General features: G+C 41.7%; 1 protein-coding gene and 1 gene segment (V, D, J or C); both read left to right on the forward strand.

Annotated features, from left to right (window-relative positions):
• Positions 1 to 432: 432 nt before the first annotated feature.
• LOC138602851 (immunoglobulin lambda-1 light chain-like) lies at positions 433 to 18,034 on the forward strand. 2 transcript variants are annotated; one of them, XM_069674449.1, is made up of 4 exons: positions 433 to 487; positions 580 to 905; positions 8,846 to 8,879; positions 17,507 to 18,034. In XM_069674449.1, exons 1-4 carry the CDS (start codon positions 448 to 450, stop codon positions 17,830 to 17,832), a joined length of 726 nt encoding a protein of 241 aa, XP_069530550.1. In that variant the 5' UTR covers positions 433 to 447; the 3' UTR covers positions 17,833 to 18,034. The 2 variants fall into 2 exon arrangements, 1 of the variants encoding a protein (XP_069530550.1); XR_011309220.1 differs by lacking the exons at positions 433 to 487; positions 580 to 905; positions 8,846 to 8,879 and adding an exon at positions 16,444 to 16,718 and having other exon boundaries at positions 17,507 to 17,595.
• On the forward strand, positions 2,744 to 3,356 carry LOC138602691 (immunoglobulin lambda variable 1-51-like). The segment is given in 2 exon segments: positions 2,744 to 2,934; positions 3,019 to 3,356. Coding segments are annotated over 2 exon segments (529 nt in total).
• Positions 18,035 to 20,987: the final 2,953 nt, after the last annotated feature.

Raw genomic sequence — 20,987 nt, forward strand, 5'->3', positions numbered from 1 at the left:
TCCTCCCTCTCCTCCTTCACAGGATGCACCTGCAGGCCTCCTCTCCTTATTTATAGCTGCATGCAAATGAAGAGGTCAAAGGTCGGCTCTCTGTGACATCATCAACATTTGGTGAATCACAGAAAGTTTTCTTCTTATTTGTATGAATTATATTCATGTGTGCAGAGCAGGAGCTATAATCCTGCATTAGATGTCTCTCTTTAAAACAGCAAAAATATAAAAATAGGACAGAAAAGTTTCTTCCCTTTACAGAATATTTGAGAGCAACAAATGTGACAAACCTGCAGATTGAATCAAAGCTCCTCCTCCTGTCACTCACTCTCAGTTTCACTGTTGTATTAAATTGCTCCTCCAGCACCTCCTCTCCTCATCCTCCAAAGCCTCTAATCTGTCAGCAGTGAGCTCACTTTCCAAGTTACAAGGCCATTGTCAGCACACACTGCCAACATGCTGGGGACCCTCTGCACTCTCATCACTGCTCTAACATGTAAGGAGGCTGACTTACTGCAGCTTTCACCTCATGTTGGATTCATCAGTCTGTGTGTTTCTCTTGACTCCATGTCATCTTGTTGTTTCCAGGTGTGAGTGCTGTGACGCTGGTGACACAGAAGCCTCCTGTTGTGGGGCGGAGGAGAGGAGAGACAGCCACCATGGACTGTAACCTGGGGACTGTTACTAATGCTGTTGCTAGCTGGTACAAACAGGTTCCAGGAGGACTTCCTCAGTATGTTCTAAGGTTTTATCATGGCTGGAGCGCTCCAGAGTATGGCTCTGGTTTCTCTTCTCCAAAGTTCACATCCACTCATCAGTCACAAACAGATTACCGTTTAATCATCAGCACTGTGGAGGAGGGAGACTCAGCAGTGTATTACTGTAAAACATGGGACAGCTCTGTCAATGAGTACGTATCACAGTGATTTACACCGTGACAAAAACCTCCTCACTAAACACTTCTGCTTTTTGAGTCTCTGACACATCAACTAAAGCTCTCTGTAACTACACAACACAAGACTTTAAGATGAATACCAACCAGTGTCTTCAATCAGATTTCTTTCATAAACTTAATTAATAATCTCTCTCATCACTGAACATGAATTTCAATGTTTGTTTTCAAGGTTTAAGTTTGTTTTTTAATACAATACACAGCTCAGTGCATGAATACACAGTTTGTAGAAAATTCCTCTGTTCCTGTACATGTTGTGATGATTGTTAAACTAAGCTGCTCTTAAAGTAAACTGTAATTCAGGTGCATTATTCCTCCACAGTTCATCAGGCAGAATCAAGTTGCTTCAAATTCTAGTGCCTAATTGCTACTAAATTACACTTAATAATAAATAAAAGTAACACAAAAAACAAGTCAAAGTAGTGAAATGTAAAGGATTAATTGTGTGGGTTAATGCAAAAGAGACAGCGCCTATAGAACAATATTACAATAACTTATCTACAAAGTTAGAGAGTAGTGGTGGCAGTTACATTGACAGTGTTGACAGTGATAAAGTAGTCTAAACTTATATTGCATGAGAACATGAGTTTAAAGATAGCACATGATATAAACCATGACTGTACATCATAGAGAAGAAAAGTTATATTGCCCATGATAGTGGAAGTTAAAGTGATTTTGCACATGGTCCTAATGAAATGACTGAAGAGCTTTGACGACCCCCCTCCTATCCTCCCTCTGTCCTTCGTTGTGGGATCATTCACTTGGGATGCAGGACGTGAGGTCTCTGAGGCTAATGCTGCCCGTCCCCAACCAGTCGTCTGTCCAATGAACCAAAGTTTGTTCCCCCTGTCATACAATCCCTTATCTCCTGTTATCGCCTGTTCGATAAATTCAATAATCAATGATATTATCAAATAAATTAATATTAATTGTTTTTTTTTTTCGCTTTCATATGAGAGGACATTTCATTATAAGTGTGTTAAAAGTGTAATGTTTTCTCTCCATCTGTGAGGGGCACTCACACTTGCCACTCACTGAGTTTGGTGAGGCAATCAGCTCAGTGCAGGGTCAGGTGTGTGTGTGTCTAATCGCCCCTGATTAGCAGCAGGTGTGGGAAGCCTACATACATCCTTGGGTTCCAGTGCTCTGCACTGACTCATTATCTCACCATCAGAGGTAGTGAGACGTTCTCTTAGTCCTTTCCCTTTCTGTGTGATTGGTGCTGGATCGGTGTTTCTAACCCCAGCCTTTAGTGTTTCTCTTTTAAGGCAGCCATTGAGCTCTGGTTTAGAAGTGTTTCCCTGCTCACCCTGAAACTTTTCTTTCTTGTCAGCTGCTTGGCAGCCGTGGTTTAGTTTGCCCTTATCGAAGCATTATTTTGTCTGTTCTTATTTTGCATTTATTTTGGTTTTTCCCTCTCCCATATAATCGCTTGAAATTTTTGTGGTCTTCCCTTTGGGATAACTTTAAGACACCCTGGGTCTGCAATTGCATCCCATCCCCCATCATCCTGACAACATCCTTCTTTTTTATGGAACACTGTGGCACAAACTCTCATATACAGTATACATCAAGCGTGTTTTTTATAGAAACCTTAGCAAACAAGCTAATTAAAGTGCTGCTAAGACACAATATAATGATTTTTCCCTCTAACTTTTGTACCACCCCTCAGATCATTAACACTGACTCAAAGGTCATCAGCAGGCATTCAAAGACAACAGCAACAACAACAGAACAAACTGGAACAAACAGACTTCAGACAGGATGTGAAAACACATAAATCCTGTCAGTAATTAATGAATGAAAACAGTGCTGAGTGTGTAAACTCCTCCTCCTCCTCTGCTCCTCTCCTCAGTGTCTTTATAAGCTTCAGTCTCTCTTCTCCTCACACTCCAACCCTGCTCACCTCTCAGCTGGACAGTAAGGGACGTTTACAGCACACACTGCCAACATGCTGGGGACCCTCTGCACTCTCATCACTGCTCTAACATGTAAGAGATTCTTCTCAATCCTCTCACAGCCCATCATTTCACACACAAACCTTTCACTCATGTATGTTTCTGTGTGTGTTACAGATGTTGATGCAGTGAAAGTGCTGACCCAGACGCCTGCTGTCCACACAGTTTCTACAGGACAAGAGGTTGTTCTCAACTGCAACATCGAGAGAGATAACAACTCTTATGTTGAATGGTACAAACAGGTTCCTGGTGAAGCTCCTCAGTATGTTCTCCGATTCTACCACTCTCACAGTTCACCCACTTTTGGATCAGGATTCTCCTCAGACAGATTCAACTCTAAATCCTCATCAAACATAGATTACCAGTTCATCATAAAGCGAGCAGAGGCAGGAGACTCTGCTCAGTATTTCTGTAACACATGGGATAACTCTGCTAAGGAGCGAGTATCACAGTGATTTACACCGTGACAAAAACCTCCTCACTAACTACTTCTGCTTTTTGAGTCTCTGACACATCTACTAAAGCTCCCTGTAACTACACTACACAAGACTTTAAGATGAATCCCAACCAGTGTCCTCAATCTGTTAAAAGAACAATTTCTTATATAATCTTATTTAATAATCTCTCTCATCACTGAACATGAAGAAATAACTTATGCCATGTTTTGATTTTGTGCATTTATTACACAAAGTCCATCCACAGAACTACAACTGTACCGACTCCAAATGAGTTTGTAATTAAAGTTCGCTCTGTTGTCTTTGTGAGTGCAGAGTTTAGACAACTGTAATGCAAACGGAGTAAATATCTGTGTTCACATTCTGACTGATGGTGTTATAATAATGTCAGAGACCCTCGACCTCTTTAACGGCTCATAACACAGATTTAACAGTGTTGAATCAGTTTGATAAAAGTCATTCAGGAGCATTACTCCTGACCTTTAGGCCCAAAGTTCATCTGATAACAAAAGCTGCAAAACTAAAAATAAAAGGCTTCTCAAAGTGCTGCTGAGACACTAACATGAATAATTTGTACCACCCCTCAGATTATGAACTCTGATTCAAAGAGCAGGCCTCCAAAGACAACAGGAACAACAACAGAACAAACTGGAACAAACAGACTTCAGACATGATGTGAAAACACATAAATCTGTCCTGTCTGTCTCATGTGCACGCTGACAAGATATTTCCCTTCACAGAATATAAGACCCCAACAAATGTAAGAAGTAAATCCAAGAACCCTTCAAAGAACTTTGTTTTTAGTAAACTTGTGCAAACCTCGCATACATTGTAAAAGCACTCAAACTTCATCAATTATATCAGACGTTTTCATTTGATTCAGACTTTAAATACATCTTTATTTTGTCACATAACATTTTAGGAACAAATTTACAAAAGCAAAATGTGATGAATTTTGTCTTTAACACATTGAACTCACTTCCAAAGCCTTGTGAACAGTTAGGTTAATATATATAAATAGTTTGTGAGAAATGACTCTGTGACACCAGATGAAACCACATACACACTGACTGAAAACAGTGCTGAGTGTGTGAACTCCTCCTCCTCCTCTGCTCCTCTCCTCAGTGTCTTTATAAGCTTCAGTCTCTCTTCTCCTCACACTCCAACCCTGCTCACCTCTCAGCTGGACAGTAAGGGACGTTTACAGCACACACTGCCAACATGCTGGGGACCCTCTGCACTCTCATCACTGCTCTAACATGTAAGGAGGCTGACTTACTGCAGCTTTCACCTCATATTGGATTCATCAGTCTGTGTGTTTCTCTTGACTCCATGTCATCTTGTTGTTTCCAGGTGTGAGTGCTGTGACGCTGGTGACACAGAAGCCTCCTGTTGTGGCGCTGAGGAGAGGAGAGACAGCCACCATGGACTGTAACCTTGGGACTGTTACCAATTGGGCTGCGAGCTGGTACAAACAGATTCCAGGAGGAGTTCCTCAGTATGTTTTGAGGTTTTATCACAGCTTGAGCTCTCCAACCTATGGCTCTGGTTTCTCTTCTCCAAAGTTCACATCCACTCATCAGTCACAGTCAGATTACCGTTTGATCATCAGCACTGTGGAGGAGGGAGACTCAGCAGTCTATTACTGTAGCACATGGGACAGCTCTGCTTCTGCAGCTGTATCACAGTGATTTACACCGTGACAAAAACCTCCTCACTAAACACTTCTGCTTTTTGAGTCTCTGACACATTTCTTTAAAGAGTGAAGCAGCATAAATCTCTTTAACATCATCCTGTGCATCAAAATCCCTACAAATGAACCAGAACACACATACAAAAGACGTGGACTCGGTGACAGCACTTGATTATTGTTAATACAATATTTTTTGGGAATTGGACTTTGAGTTCCCACAGACGTGGCCTATGTGGATGCGCCAACATCGATGCACACTTAACTCATATTGGAGCTGTTTAGATAAGACTAACATGTGGCCACGAGATAATAAAGTTGTGGCTAGTGTTATCTCGGGCCCTGACTTGAAAATAGTGAAAGTTCAAAAATTGTAGATTTTCAAATCAAGGATTTCTTTAAAATTTTAGTTTTACCTACAGAAAATTGACAAGAATAGGGAGAAAAGGGTGCAAATCAGCTGTTAAAAATAGATAAAAAATATAAATAAAAGCAGTTAAACATAAATGAAACATTATTTTTTGATTTTATTTGTTTTATGAAACATTGCACAATCAAATCTTTTGTTTTTACCAGTTACACATCACTAAAATTAACCTGAAGTTTTACAGCGTAGAGCAGTGAAAAAAAAAGTCCGCGATACAGAACGAGAGTTCTCCTCAGTCGCCACATCGTTCCAACGTTGAGCTGCATCAAGCAAAAACAAACGCTGATTTATCTTGTGAAGTTAGAAATTGTTGGTAAAAGAGTTTCCTGCAGAAGCCATGTGACCACTAGAAGTACCAGTCACATCTTAATTAGTTGCACGCAGCACATGGTAAGCTAGCTTTTCGGTTTATTTTGCTAGTTTAGTTTAGTGGTCTGTTAGCAACATAGTTATGTCTATGTTAATTGTAGCATTTTACTGCGTTTTCCGACTGTGTAATATCTAAAGGTAGGCAGGGCCGATGTAATGCTTAAGATGTAACGATTTATGGTGAAATTAATCATTTTACTAAAATAGTAAAATAAAAACTTCTACTCTTACTAGAGGTGATTTTTTAAGTTATTCAGCAGTAAATTCTGTTAAAAAAATGTAACTACAGAAATAAGATCAATTGGCAAAATGAATTGTTGAGTGAGAGAGTAAGGTTTGTAGGTATTATGTTGTATTTGTAAGATTTATGTTTATTACTGACTTGAATATTGGTTAAACTCCAACAGTTTCATTGTCATTTAATTTCTAATATTAACTTCACTTATTACTTTATTAGAACAAAATATTCTGTTAAAAAATGTTTACAATGTTATGATCAGGTATGATGTTGTGCAACAGAAGAGAAACACAAGAGACATATGATGGAAATATAAGATAAGGAAAAACAGACTATAAGCTTATTTTTTAATGCAGGTCAGGTCTTTCTGTTGAGTGAAAGGATCAAGAGGAGAAGATTCAATGATTCCAGTCGATGGCGAGCCACCTAGTTGATTTCTAGAACCCACATCCACGTATCCAGTGAAACTGTCAGCTGAACTATCTGCATGTGGTAGGATTGTGCCTGTTGCCTGGGTTGGTACCAGCTTCAACACTAAACTATAGAGTGCACCTCGACCAAACTCTGACTAAACTCTGACCAAACCAACTCTGACTAAACTCTGACTCTTTGGACCCATCTTCCTCTATGGTCTGTAGATGAGCCCCAAATAAGGACAAGTGATAGTGATTACTGACCACTAGGGTTGGGCATCGAGAACTAAAATAGAACCAGTTCCAAAATTCGGAATCATTGAGAAATTGAAATTTTGATTCTGCTTATTGATTCCTAAAGAAATTTCACTCAGGCAGAGCCGCATAAATCACGGCCACACGCGCGTAAATACAGACAGATCGTGTTTGTCTTTATTCAGTAAGGAGTCTGCATCTATGTTTTTATACTGGAAGATCCCGAACCGATGAGAGGGAGAGACGGTGGCGGAACTGTAATCATGCAGCGCAGTGAGGACACAGATCTGTGTGTGTCTCTCATGCTCTGTACCTGGCTCAGTAATGTTGGGATCTGTCCCGTATTCGGTGCTCAACTGAATAAAGGATAATCTACATCTGCACGCTGTGAATGAGATGAGCTGGAGGTGATCCACGGGTAATTATCAGAGTGATACTGCTGCGCGGGGAGGAGACAGATATGACACAGATCAGTGTGTTTCTCACTTTGTACCTGAAACCACTCTGTGTGTATTTCCACGCACAGTTATTATAAAGTATGAACTCCATCACAGAATGCTGTTATATGTCCATATGCTGAATACTTCATAGCCTATATTTCACTGATAAACAGAGCTGTAGAGGAGCATCAGGCTTCATGATCACATCATCACTTCAGTCTGTACTCACACGCTCCCTCCCTCTGAGCGCCTGCGCAGCAGCTCCCCCCCTCTCTGTGCTGCGAGTCTGCAGCACAGTTTTTTGTATTATAGTGTGATGTGTTTTAAAATCGTTTTACGATGCATAATGGATTTGACCAACAGGAATTTCATTTCAGAATCATGGTGTGTCAACAACAGTCTTGAAAAAATTATATTTAGTTAAAAATGCAGGATGTGAACCTGGGTTGCCAGGTCCGCCGTTTCCCTGCGGAATTGGGCTTCTTTTGAAGTGCAGACCCTGTGCGAGACCCTTTAAAGGCGCGAGGCCCTGCGCGTGTTTTTCTGTGAAAAAAGCATGTGCAGGTTTTGACCCTGCCCTTCAAAGAATCGGGAATCGTTAAGAACCAGAATCGATAAGCAGAATCGGAATCAGATTCAAATTTGTTAAAATCCAGACGATACCCAACCCTACTTATAAACAATAAGATTAATATATATAAATAGTTTGAATTAAATTATTCAGTGACACCAGATGAAACCACACACAGTGCTGAGTGTGTAAACTCCTCCTCCTCCTCTGCTCCTCTCCTCAGTGTCTTTATAAGCTTCAGTCTCTCTTCTCCTCACACTCCAACCCTGCTCACCTCTCAGCTGGACAGTAAGGGACGTTTACAGCACACACTGCCAACATGCTGGGGACCCTCTGCACTCTCATCACTGCTCTAACATGTAAGAGATTCTTCTCAGTCCTTTCACAGCCCATCATTTCACACACAAACCTTTCACTCATGTATGTTTCTGTGTGTGTTACAGATGTTGATGCAGTGAAAGTGCTGACCCAGATGCCTGCTGTCCACACAGTTTCTACAGGACAAGAGGTTGTTCTCAAGTGCAACATTCAGAGAGATGATGGAAATTATGTCAGCTGGTACAAACAGGTTCCTGGTGAAGCTCCTCAGTATGTTCTGAGCTTTCGCCATCATGACAGGTCCCTTAACTTTGGATCAGGATTCTCCTCAGACAGATTCAACTCTAAATCCTCATCAAACATAGATTACCAGTTCATCATAAAGCGAGCAGAGGCAGGAGACTCTGCTCAGTATTTCTGTTACACATGGGATGACTCTGCTTCTGCAGCTGTACCACAGTGATTCACACCATGACAAAAACCTCCTCAATGAGAGACTCACTACAGCGTCTCTGAAATCTGAGCAAATGAAGCCAAGATAACCAGAATAACTTGAACAGAACAAGAAAGGAAAGTGAACAAACTCCTGCAAAGAGACAAAAGTGTTTGAGAAAAGTCCAGCAGTGTTTAGTAATCTAAGCAGACTGATGACAGAATGAGATGTTGACAGTGAAAGTTGCTGTCAACAGGATGTTTCAGTTCCACTCCCCTCATTAGTGAGAGTCAGGAGGTTTTTGTACAGCCATGTGTACAAACTGAATCACTGTGGTATTCGGACAAGGCACCAAGCTGACTGTGACAAGTAAGTACTTTTAAACTGCTCATAAAACAAGATGGATTTTCTCTTTCAGATTCAAATTGATATAAAATAATCAATTGTAATGTTACTTATTGTGGACAATATTTAACAAGTGTTTGAGTGAATAATAGATGTAATGTTTGACATGTTCTTTGACATCAGGCTGTCTTTGAATGCAAAAGAAAGCTTTCCAAATGATCACTATGTTTGAAATATTTTCTGCAAATGCTCTAAAATAGTTTCATCGTGTCGGAATTTCTAACAGTGAAGCAAAATATACCAGATTGTGATTATTGATTCATAAATCTTTGGCAGGTTTGATCGTTTCAAAACGTTGTGTTCAATAATTTGTAACAAATGTTTTACATTGTGACATGAACACCAAATGATAATGCTTGTAAAGTTTATTGATGAATAAGTCCCACTGCACTGAAGAAGAGTAGAGGAGCAGAATGAGCCTTTCTAATCTGCTTCTTTACTGTTTGTGCTGTTTGCTCATTACAAGGTTCACATGTTAGAAAAGATGTGTCTGCATGCTTGTAATACATGTTGTGACAGTTAGGTGGAGGTGTTGTATCAGCTTTGCAACTGCTGCTTTTCTCAACAATCATTCAATAAAACACAAAAAACTCTGTGAACCAAAAAGTCTTTGTGTTTATTTGTTCTACTGACAGCATCATTTATAATGATATTTTGACTTCAATCATTTTTACAAGCGCTGATTTTTCTTCTAATGTTCATTTCAGTGGTTATTACAGCAAAGCAGACACATAGATAACAGACAGATTTCTGTTTGATCTTCACTTAAATATGAATATTTCAATTCAAATAGCAACATTTTTATTAGGAGTTGATTTGAGGAAACAACAGATGTATTAATGTTACTTGGTTTTATCAGTAGTCATGACGACAGAGAAGTAAGATAAATTATGAAGCGACTGAAACTGAGTTTTCATCCTCCATCAGTGAAGCATCACCTCTCTGCTCCTCCCTCTCCTCCTTCACAGGATGCACCTGCAGGCCTCCTCTCCTTATTTATTTGCTGCATGCAAATGAAGAGGTCAAAGGTCGGCTCTCTGTGACATCATCAACATTTGGTCAATCACAGAAAGTTTTGTTCTTATTTGTATGAATTATATTCATGTGTGCAGAGCAGGAGCTATAATCCTGCATTAGATGTCTCTCTTTAAAACAGCAGAAATATAAAAATAGGACAGAAAAGTTTCTTCCCTTTACAGAATATTTGAGAGCAACAAATGTGACAAACCTGCAGATTGAATCAAAGCTCCTCCTCCTGTCACTCACTCTCAGTTTCACTGTTGTATTAAATTGCTCCTCCAGCACCTCCTCTCCTCATCCTCCAAAGCCTCTAATCTGTCAGCAGTGAGCTCACTTTCCAAGTTACAAGGCCATTGTCAGCACACACTGCCAACATGCTGGGGACCCTCTGCACTCTCATCACTGCTCTAACATGTAAGGAGGCTGACTTACTGCAGCTTTCACCTCATGTTGGATTCATCAGTCTGTGTGTTTCTCTTGACTCCATGTCATCTTGTTGTTTCCAGGTGTGAGTGCTGTGACGCTGGTGACACAGAAGCCTCCTGTTGTGGGGCGGAGGAGAGGAGAGACAGCCACCATGGACTGTAACCTGGGGACTGTTATTAATTATTCTGCTCTCTGGTACAAACAGGTTCAAGGAGGAGTTCCTCAGCATGTTTTAAGGTTTCGTCAGACCTGGAGCGCTCCACTCTATGGCTCTGGTTTCTCTTCTCCAAAGTTCACATCAACAGATCAGTCACAAACAGATTATCGTTTGATCATCAGCACTGTGGAGGAGGGAGACTCAGCAGTCTATTACTGTGCCACATGGGACACCTCTGCTAACAAGTGGGTATCACAGTGATTTACACCGTGACAAAAACCTCCTCACTAAACACTTCTGCTTTTTGACCTGCTGATGCACATTGACAGCGATTTGAAGCCACCAGCCAATGTTTTCTGTTTCTCACCACTTGTACTTTTGGAAGAGTTTGCAGCTGTTTCTGATTTAATTCATATAATATTTTAAATCTTCTGGAGCACAAAGTCATGATTGTATTCTAGTTACATTTTGTCTCTTTCATGAACAGGTCCAAAGATCATCCAGCAACCAAAAGTTACAAACATCAAAAGTCATTAAATATTTTTAGAAACAAAGCAAAATGAAAACACAACATTGACCTGACAACATGCTACATTTACTGTGTGATTATTGATTTGTTTCCAATCAATCAAACACAGGAGTCTTCATTAACATGCAGCTGCTACTTCAGTTACAGCAAATCATCAGAAATGGTGATAAAACTGACAAGAGACAGAAACAGTTCCATCAACTCTGCAGCCTGCTGATTATAGACAACTGTTTACACAAACATCCATAAACATGTGGAACAGACATGAACCTGAAAACAGATGCAGTCATGTTTCATTATATGATCATATCTACTTGATTTGTTCCTGACACAATAACCGGATTAAAACTGAAGAGTCAGTGAATGAAGTTTCAAATATTGATATAAAGGACATCTGCAGGATTCCAGTGACAAAGGTGGTTTCTCTAATGTTGTCAGGCTGCATGTAAAATACAAGTGAAAGAGAAAAGGAATGTGACAACACAACTTTATTTAAATAATGATGTCAGCAAACTTCCAAAGTAGTTTGAAATGATCCAGATTGATCCTGTGAAACTCACAAACATGATGTAGTTGATTAATGAATGAAAACAGTGCTGAGTGTGTAAACTCCTCCTCCTCCTCTGCTCCTCTCCTCAGTGTCTTTATAAGCTTCAGTCTCTCTTCTCCTCACACTCCAACCCTGCTCACCTCTCAGCTGGACAGTAAGGGACGTTTACAGCACACACTGCCAACATGCTGGGGACCCTCTGCACTCTCATCACTGCTCTAACATGTAAGGAGGCTGACTTACTGCAGCTTTCACCTCATGTTGGATTCATCAGTCTGTGTGTTTCTCTTGACTCCATGTCATCTTGTTGTTTCCAGGTGTGAGTGCTGTGACGCTGGTGACACAGAAGCCTCTTGTTGTGACGCTGAGGAGAGGAGAGACAGCCACCATGGACTGTAACCTGGGGACTGTTACCAATTGGGCTGCGAGCTGGTACAAACAGATTCCAGGAGGAGTTCCTAAATTTATCTTGTATCTTCATCACTCCAGTAGCGCTCCAAGCTATGGCTCTGGTTTCTCTTCTCCAAAGTTCACATCCACTCATCAGTCACAGTCAGATTACCGTTTGATCATCAGCACTGTGGAGGAGGGAGACTCAGCAGTCTATTACTGTAGCACATGGGACAGCTCTGCTTCTGCAGCTGTATCACAGTGATTTACACCGTGACAAAAACCTCCTCACTAAACACTTCTGCTTTTTGAGTCTCTGACACATTTCATCAAAGACTGAAGCAGTTTTTCTCTTTAACATCATCCTGTGCATCAACATAAACCTACAAATCAACCAGAACATATTGACCCAGCCTTCTGATATCAATGTGCTTTGTTACATAGATTTTCAAAGCACACACATACAAAAGACTCAGTGACAGCATCCTAATGTATAATTCTGTATTGATCCCCAGAGGAAAAAATCAGGTGTTGCAGCAGCACAAATACAAAATAGCAAGTTAGTAAATACAATATAAAAATAAGAACAGCTAAAGGGGGATCAAACCCCCGACCTTTTGATTGAAAGAAAACCAACTCTACCACTGAGCCACAGCCACCCCACAGATAAAATAAATAACAGATATAAAACTGATGACAACTTAAAGTGACAGTTATGAGATAAAGTGACACGTACGGGTAATAGCAGCAATATTTCAGCTGAATAAGATGACACACTATGATATGAGATACAAGTTATCGTACAACAATAATACGTGACTGTCACACGACCAAGTATTGTGCGGGAGTACAGCTCCAAGACAAGGAGGGTATTGCCTTGGCTGACAGGAGGATGGACTATTGGGATGCTGATGCACTTCACTGATCTCGCTCTAGCCAACAGCTGGCTATTCTATCGCCAAGACAACAGAGAGGGTGGTACATCAAGAAAAGAAAGGGCGTCGGGGAGTTCCTTGAGGAGGAAAATTGTTAAAGTTACACCATACCTGATGTACTGACAGCCTACCTGACTGACTGACTGACACTACACCTGACTGTCCCCGCACCTGACTGATTGAGTGACATGAATACAACATGAATACAAATGTACATGTTGTCAGAAAAGTATTATTGCACATAATGAACACAATATAGCCAGATATAGAAAAGTAATATTGAACATGGTCAACATAATATAACCTCATATTGAAAATGTTATTGCACATGTTATCAGAAGGTTCACATGGTGATAAAAGTCCCTTCACGCTCCATTTTTCGTCCTGCTGAACGGGAGGGAGTTATACAGTCTGATGGCCACAGGTAGAAAAGACTTACTGTGGTGCTCTGTGGTCTCAGTCTACTGCTGAAGGTGTTTTAGTAAGACTCCCGTGTGGTGTGCAGGGGGCAAGCGGTGTTGTCCAAGAGTTTCCTCAGCTCTTCTTAGACACTTCCACGAGAGACTCTGGTTCCACTCCCTGGATAGACCGAGCCTTCCTGAAGAGCTTACTGGGTCTGTTAACGTCCTGTATCTTCAGCCTGCTGCCTCAGAACACTACAGCGTAAAAGAGGATGCTGGCTACCACTGAGTGACAGAACATCTGCAGCATGGCTTTGTAGATGTTGTAAGATCTGAGTCTCCTGAGAAAATACAGGCGACTCTGACCTTTCTCGTAAGCCGCATTCAGTGTATTGTCTATGGACGCCCGGGTACTTGTATTCATTAACAATGTCCACCTCTGCTCTGTTGATGGTGACAGGATTTGGACTGGTCCTTCGTCTCCTAAAGTCCACCACCCACCTCTTTTGTCTTTGTGACTTTGAGTTGTAGGTGGTTAAGTCCACACCACTCCATGAACCTGTCCGCCACACTCCTGTACTCGGCCTCCTGATCCCTGCTGATACGGCCCACGATGGCAGAGTCGTTTGAAAACTTGCAGGCGACAGGACTGTGACTGGAATCTGAAGTCGGAGATGGCGAGTGTGAAGCGGAGGTGGAGACAGGACCATCCCGTGTGGTGCCCCTGTGCTGCTCACAATGGTGTCCAAGATGTTGTTCCCTAGCCTCACATATTGTGGGGAGCCTTGGAGGTAGATTGTGATCCAGGCCAGAAGTGGAGCATCCGCCAGCATGTCCAGTAGCTTGTTCCTGAGCAGGGAAGATCATATGGTGTTAAAAGAACTGGAAAAATGCTGCCTGCCTCCTCCAGGTGAGAATCAACCCTGCAGCAGAAAGATGATGGCATCCTCCACTCCACTATGGGGCTGGTAGGCAAACTGAAGGGGGTCCAATGATGGCTCAACGACTGTACGGAGGTGCTTTAGGGCGATCCTCTCCAGTGACTTCATGGCGCGTAAAGTCAAAGCTACTGGTCTGTTTTCACTGTGGGTGTTTGGGTGTTTTTTCTTTGGCACAGGAACCAGGCACGATGTTTTCCACCGATCAGGGACAATCATCATGCTCAGGCTCAGGCTGAACATGTGCCGAAAGATTCCACACAGCTCAGTAACACATCCTTTTAGCACTCTGGGGCTGAGGCTGCCTGGGCCCGCTGCCTTTCCTGGGCGAAGGCGGCTAAACTCTCTTCTTACATCCTCAGCCGTGATTGTTATTGTAGAGGCTTGGGGGTTTTTAGAGACCCCCATTGGGAAAGGGGGGGCAACAGGGCTGAGATGACTGGACAGGAGCCAGAGGAGTCATTGAGGAGAGATGGTGGGGCAATCGTACAGAGGGAGTGGGGGCGGTGGAAGGGAAGATGAGGGGAGAAGTGTTGTGAGGTGGGTAGGCGATCAGAGTACAGGGTGGGAAATGGACATAGAGCTATGAGGTGAGTGTGCAGGGGGAGGGGAGTCCTGAGAGGAGCTGGAGGGAGGGTGGGCTGAGACCACATCATCAAACAGGTTGAAGAACAAGTTTTGCTTATTGGCCTCATGCTGATCAACTTCAACCCCAGTCTGTCTTCTTACTGTGACCAGTGATGGTTCTCATCCCACTCCACACCTCCCTCATGTTGTTCTCTTGGAGTTTGCTCTCAGGCTTCCTCCTGTGGCTCTCCTTACCCTCTGCGATCTTCTCCCTCAGTTCAGACTGCACCTTCTTCATCTCCTCCTTGTTTCCTCTCCTGAATGCAGCCTTCGTCCTGTTGAGTGTTGTTTTAATGTCCTTACTCACCCAGGGTTGATTCTTTGCAAAACAACGCACAGTTTTAGTGCGGATGAGATTGTCTGGACAAATTGTTGCGCAATGGTGGCTTTATCGCGTTATACAGTAAAATAAACCAATTGTCCCCTTACGAGGACATCATTTTTTGTGAAAGCTCCTTCCTGCTCATACAATGCTTAGGTTTTACACTTATTAGGTCCTACTAATCCCAAAGAGGTGGGAGAAGTTAAAAAGTGGACAGCCTTAAGTACAGGTGTGAACACTCCCAGGACGGATTGAAGACGCATTCAGATCCGATCACTCAGGCCACATACGGAGGCGGTCTGGGACGCATGGATCCACATACGTCTGGCAGTGTGTACGCACATGTGTCCTGGGCCACATTAAGCACCACCCACTCTCTCCGTTTCCACGGCAACAATCACGTGGATAGAGGAGACCATTTGCCTCTCTTTCCTGTCTAAACATTTCACTGCTGTGTCTGTTCAAAATCTTTTTAAAATGTATTTCTCGTGTCACTCCAGCACGTGTAAACGTAAATTTACAGTGTGCTCGGAGATACAGACAGATCGTGTCTGTGTTTATTTAGTAAGGAGACTGCATTTAAGTTTTTAATACGGGACAATCCCGAACCGACAAGGTGGAGGAGCATCAGGCTTCATGATCGAACCGACGAGGGGGAGGAGCATCAGGCTTCATGATCGAACCGACGAGGGTGAGGAGCATCAGGCTTCATGATCGAACCGACGAGGGGGAGGAGCATCAGGCTTCATGATCAAACAAAGTTTCATATCACTTCAGTCCGTACTCACCCGCTCCCTCCCTCTGAGCGCCTGCACAGCAGCTCTCCCCCTCTCTGTGCTGCGAGTCTGCATCACAGTTTTTTGTATCATTTGATGTTTTTAAAGTCTTATTAAGGTGAATGAGGCTCCGTGTTCATTTGCATACAGAGCGGGAAAGTGAGATCCGATCACAAGTGCTCACTGAAGATGCATTTGGAGACGCATTGAAATGTCAAGTGTGAACGCTAGTGCTAAGAGCTGACCCGGCCTGTTTAACAGCTCATAACACATATTTAACAGTGTTTAATCCGTTTGATAAAACCGTCATTTATTATTCAAAGTTTAATCTAAAAGGCAACTGTGTCTCAGGCCACCACCTCTGATTAGTAATGGTTAATCAACTTTAACAAAGATGGCCTCCTTTAGACTTCTATCAAACCAACAGTCTTCTCTGGCCGGGTTCAAATCTGAGCAAATGAAGCCAAGATAACCAGAATAACTTGAACAGAACAAGAAAGGAAAGTGAACAAACTCCTGCAAAGAGACAAAAGTGTTTGAGAAAAGTCCAGCAGTGTTTAGTAATCTAAGCAGACTGATGACAGAATGAGATGTTGACAGTGAAAGTTGCTCTCAACAGGATGTTTCAGTTCCACTCCCCTCATTAGTGAGAGTCAGGAGGTTTTTGTACAGCCATGTGTACAAACTGAATCACTGTGGTATTCGGACAAGGCACCAAGCTGACTGTGACAAGTAAGTACTTTTAAACTGCTCATAAAACAAGATGGATTTTCTCTTTCGGATTCAAATTGATATAAAATAATCAATTGTAATGTTACTTATTGTGGACAATATTTAACAAGTGTTTGAGTGAATAATAGATCTAATGTTTGACATGTTCTTTGACATCAGGCTGTCTTTGAATGCAAAAGAAAGCTTTCCAAATGATCACTATGTTTGAAATATTTTCTGCAAATGCTCTAAAATAGTTTCATCGTGTCGGAATTTCTAACAGTGAAGCAAAATATACCAGATTGTGATTATTGATTCATAAATGTTTGGCAGGTTTGATCGTTTCAAAATGTTGTGTTCAATCATTTGTAACAAATGTTTTACATTGTGACATGAACACCAAATGATAATGCTTGTAAAGTTTATTGATGAATAAGTTCTAAGTTAGTTCTGAATTGAGCGAATGTCATCCTCGCTTTTTGTATCATTTTGCTCTTTGAATGTTGGAATCAAAAAACAGATGACGACTGATGAATTGTGATTTTAAGATTGTTATATGAGATTAAAAACATTGAGAGAGAAACAGAGGGAGACTTTATGAACGTGTTTCAAACATTCAAACTATACTGATTGTTAAATGACGGAATATTTTCACTGATGATTTTGTTGTTTTTGCTGATATAAAATGTTTGAATGGAGCCTGTTTGTTTTATTTGAAACACAACTAAGTAGTCTCTCTGTGACTGTCATACTTTGTGTTAATGACGTCATTTCTAGTTATTTGATGGATGTGCTTTGTGTATTTTCAGGCTCCAGCCTCCCTCCTCCCGTCCTCACAGTCTTCCCTCCGTCCAGTGCTGAGCTCCGGTCCGACAAAGCCTCTCTGCTCTGTCTGTCCAGTCAGTCTGTGCCTTTTGCAGAAGTGAGCTGGTTGGCTGCTGGGAGTCCAGTGAGCAGTGGGATCTCTACCAGCACGGCTGTTCAGCAACCGGACCAGACGTTCCACATCAGCAGCTATCTGTCCATCCAGACGTCCGACTGGAACATGGACAAGGTTTACACATGTAAAGTGTCTTTGGGCTCCCAGACTTCAGAGAAAAACATGGACAAGTCCCACTGCACTGAAGAAGAGTAGAGGAGCAGAATGAGCCTTTCTAATCTGCTTCTTTACTGTTTGTGCTGTTTGCTCATTACAAGGTTCACATGTTAGAAAAGATGTGTCTGCATGCTTGTAATACATGTTGTGACAGTTAGGTGGAGGTGTTGTATCAGCTTTGCAACTGCTGCTTTTCTCAACAATCATTCAATAAAACACAAAAAACTCTGTGAACCAAAAAGTCTTTGTGTTTATTTGTTCTACTGACAGCATCATTTATGATGATATTTTGACTTCAATCATTTTTACAAGCGCTGATTTTTCTTCTAATGTTCATTTCAGTGGTTATTACAGCAAAGCAGACACATAGATAACAGACAGATTTCTGTTTGATCTTCACTTAAATATGAATATTTCAATTCAAATAGCAACATTTTTATTAGGAGTTGATTTGAGGAAACAACAGATGTATTAATGTTACTTGGTTTTATCAGTAGTCATGACGACAGAGAAGTCAGATAAATTATGAAGCGACTGAAACTGAGTTTTCATCCTCCATCAGTGAAGCATCACCTCTCTGCTCCTCCCTCTCCTCCTTCACAGGATGCACCTGCGGCCTCCTCTCCTTATTTATAGCTGCATGCAAATGAAGAGGTCAAAGGTCGGCTCTCTGTGACATCATCAACATTTGGTGAATCACAGAAAGTTTTCTTCTTATTTGTATGAATTATATTCATGTGTGCAGAGCAGGAGCTATAATCCTGTATTAGATGTCTCTCTTTAAAACAGCAGAAATATAAAAATAGGACAGAAAAGTTTCTTCGCTTTACAGAATATTCGAGAGCAACAAATGTGACAAACCTGCAGATTGAATCAAAGCTCCTCCTCCTGTCACTCACTCTCAGTTTCACTGTTGTATTAAATTGCTCCTCCAGCACCTCCTCTCCTCATCCTCCAAAGCCTCTAATCTGTCAGCAGTGAGCTCACTTTCCAAGTTACAAGGCCATTCTCAGCACACACTGCCAACATGCTGGGGACCCTCTGCACTCTCATCACTGCTCTAACATGTAAGGAGGCTGACTTACTGCAGCTTTCGCCTCATGTTGGATTCATCAGTCTGTGTGTTTCTCTTGACTCCATGTCATCTTGTTGTTTCCAGGTGTGAGTGCTGTGACGCTGGTGACACAGAAGCCTCCTGTTGTGACGCTGAGGAGAGGAGAGACAGCCACCATGGACTGTAACCTGGGGACTGTTACTGATGCTTCTGCTCGCTGGTACAAACAGATTCCAGGAGGAGTTCCTCAGTTTGTTGTGAGGTTTTATCATGAATGGAGCTCTCCAACCTATGGCTCTGGTTTTTCTTCTCCAAAGTTCACGTCCACTCATCAGTCACAATCAGATTATCGTTTGATCATCAGCACTGTGGAGGAGGGAGACTCAGCAGTCTATTTCTGTAACACATGGGACAGCTCTGCTAAGCAGCATGTATCACAGTGATTTACACCGTGACAAAAACCTCCTCACTAAACACTTCTGCTTTTTGAGTCACACATCTACTAAAGCTCTCTGTAACTACACTACATCAGACTTTACAATAGTGGTCAACCAGTGTCCTCAATCTTTTCTTGAAAGGCTTATTTCATTAAAAACATACTCAGTGCAAAAAAAACAAACTATTGATAAAAGAATAATTTTGTTATTTACACTTAGAAAATAATTCACGAAGAACAAGAATATAATTACATCAAAATGTGAGGAAGGGGCTTGTGGAGTGGCATTCACCAGGCAGAGTATAAAAATGCAATGCATAATTTAAACACAATATTATGCTTCTAACAATATTAAGACATAAAAAACAAGACAGATCAGCACAGCTGTTAGCAGCAAGGTGTCCCTAAATACTCATTGACTGCAGAAGTGTATTGAATCATCGTCGTGAGTCGCATCCAAACACAACAACAAGCCTCTTTCAAAGGACGTACACGAGCAATCACTGTGATGAACAGTCTTAGATCAGACACTCATGATACGGCTGAGAGCTTTTTATAAGAACAAGAAAGATCAAACAAACAATGATGGAATAAAAAACAGCTTCATGTTCATAACAGGTCTTTGACTCATGTGACAAAGTACAGCTTGAACCAGCTTATATCAGCAGTCCATGTGGAAAATAATGGTCGCTTAGCAGAATGGATTTCAGAGCTTTTTTAAACTGCTGTGAAGACAAATTCAAGACATGTAAAGAGAGAGAATTCCATGATTTGGATCCTCTGTATGTTTACACGGACATTGGGAAGTCCTGGAATGAGAGGGTCTAAGGAGACAAGAGTTATGTTTAGAATCATTATAGACTTGATAATAATATGAAAATATGTCACAGACGGAGGGAGGAACAGCTCTTTTTATGAACTATGAACAAATCAGCCAATCTGGAAGTGGTTCATTTGATTCACACTGAGGACACGTAATTGTTGAACCAGAGGCTGAGAGGAATGTCTCTGATGGACAAAGCTTGTGATTCTCAGTGCTCGTTTCTGAAGACGGTAAATGGGCTCACTCTTGGTCTGATGAGTATTTGTCCAAACTACAGTTTGTATATTACAACAATTGATATACTGTATATAAATAGTTTGTGAGAAATGACTCTGTGACACCAGATGAAACCACATACACACTGACTGAAAACAGTGCTGAGTGTGTAAACTCCTCCTCCTCCTCTGCTCCTCTCCTTAGTGTCTTTATAAGCTTCAGTCTCTCTTCTCCTCACACTCCAACCCTGCTCACCTCTCAGCTGGACAGTAAGGGACGTTTACAGCACACACTGCCAACATGCTGGGGACCCTCTGCACTCTCATCACTGCTCTAACATGTAAGGAGGCTGACTTACTGCAGCTTTCACCTCATGTTGGATTCATCAGTCTGTGTGTTTCTCTTGACTCCATGTCATCTTGTTGTTTCCAGGTGTGAGTGCTGTGACGCTGGTGACACAGAAGCCTCCTGTTGTGGCGCGGAGGAGAGGAGAGACAGCCACCATGGACTGTAACCTGGGGACTGTTACTGTTACTGGTGCTTACTGGTACAAACAGGTTCCAGGAGGAGTTCCTAAATTTATGTTGTTTTTTTATCACTCCCGTAGCGCTCCAACCTATGGCTCTGGTTTCTCTTCTCCAAAGTTCACGTCCACTCATCAGTCA

Source organism: Semicossyphus pulcher, unplaced genomic scaffold (genome assembly GCF_022749685.1).
Source record: "Semicossyphus pulcher isolate SPU_LCO1_2020_fin unplaced genomic scaffold, fSemPul1.0.p SCAF_23, whole genome shotgun sequence".
NCBI lineage: Eukaryota > Metazoa > Chordata > Actinopteri > Labriformes > Labridae > Semicossyphus > Semicossyphus pulcher.

Coding starts and splice junctions, on each gene's coding strand:
- LOC138602851 (XM_069674449.1), top strand. CDS start 448: ATGCTGGGGACCCTCTGCACTCTCATCACTGCTCTAACAT. Junction 488..579: donor TCTCATCACTGCTCTAACAT/GTAAGGAGGCTG, acceptor TGTTGTTTCCAG/GTGTGAGTGCTGTGACGCTG. Junction 8,880..17,506: donor CACCAAGCTGACTGTGACAA/GTAAGTACTTTT, acceptor GTGTATTTTCAG/GCTCCAGCCTCCCTCCTCCC.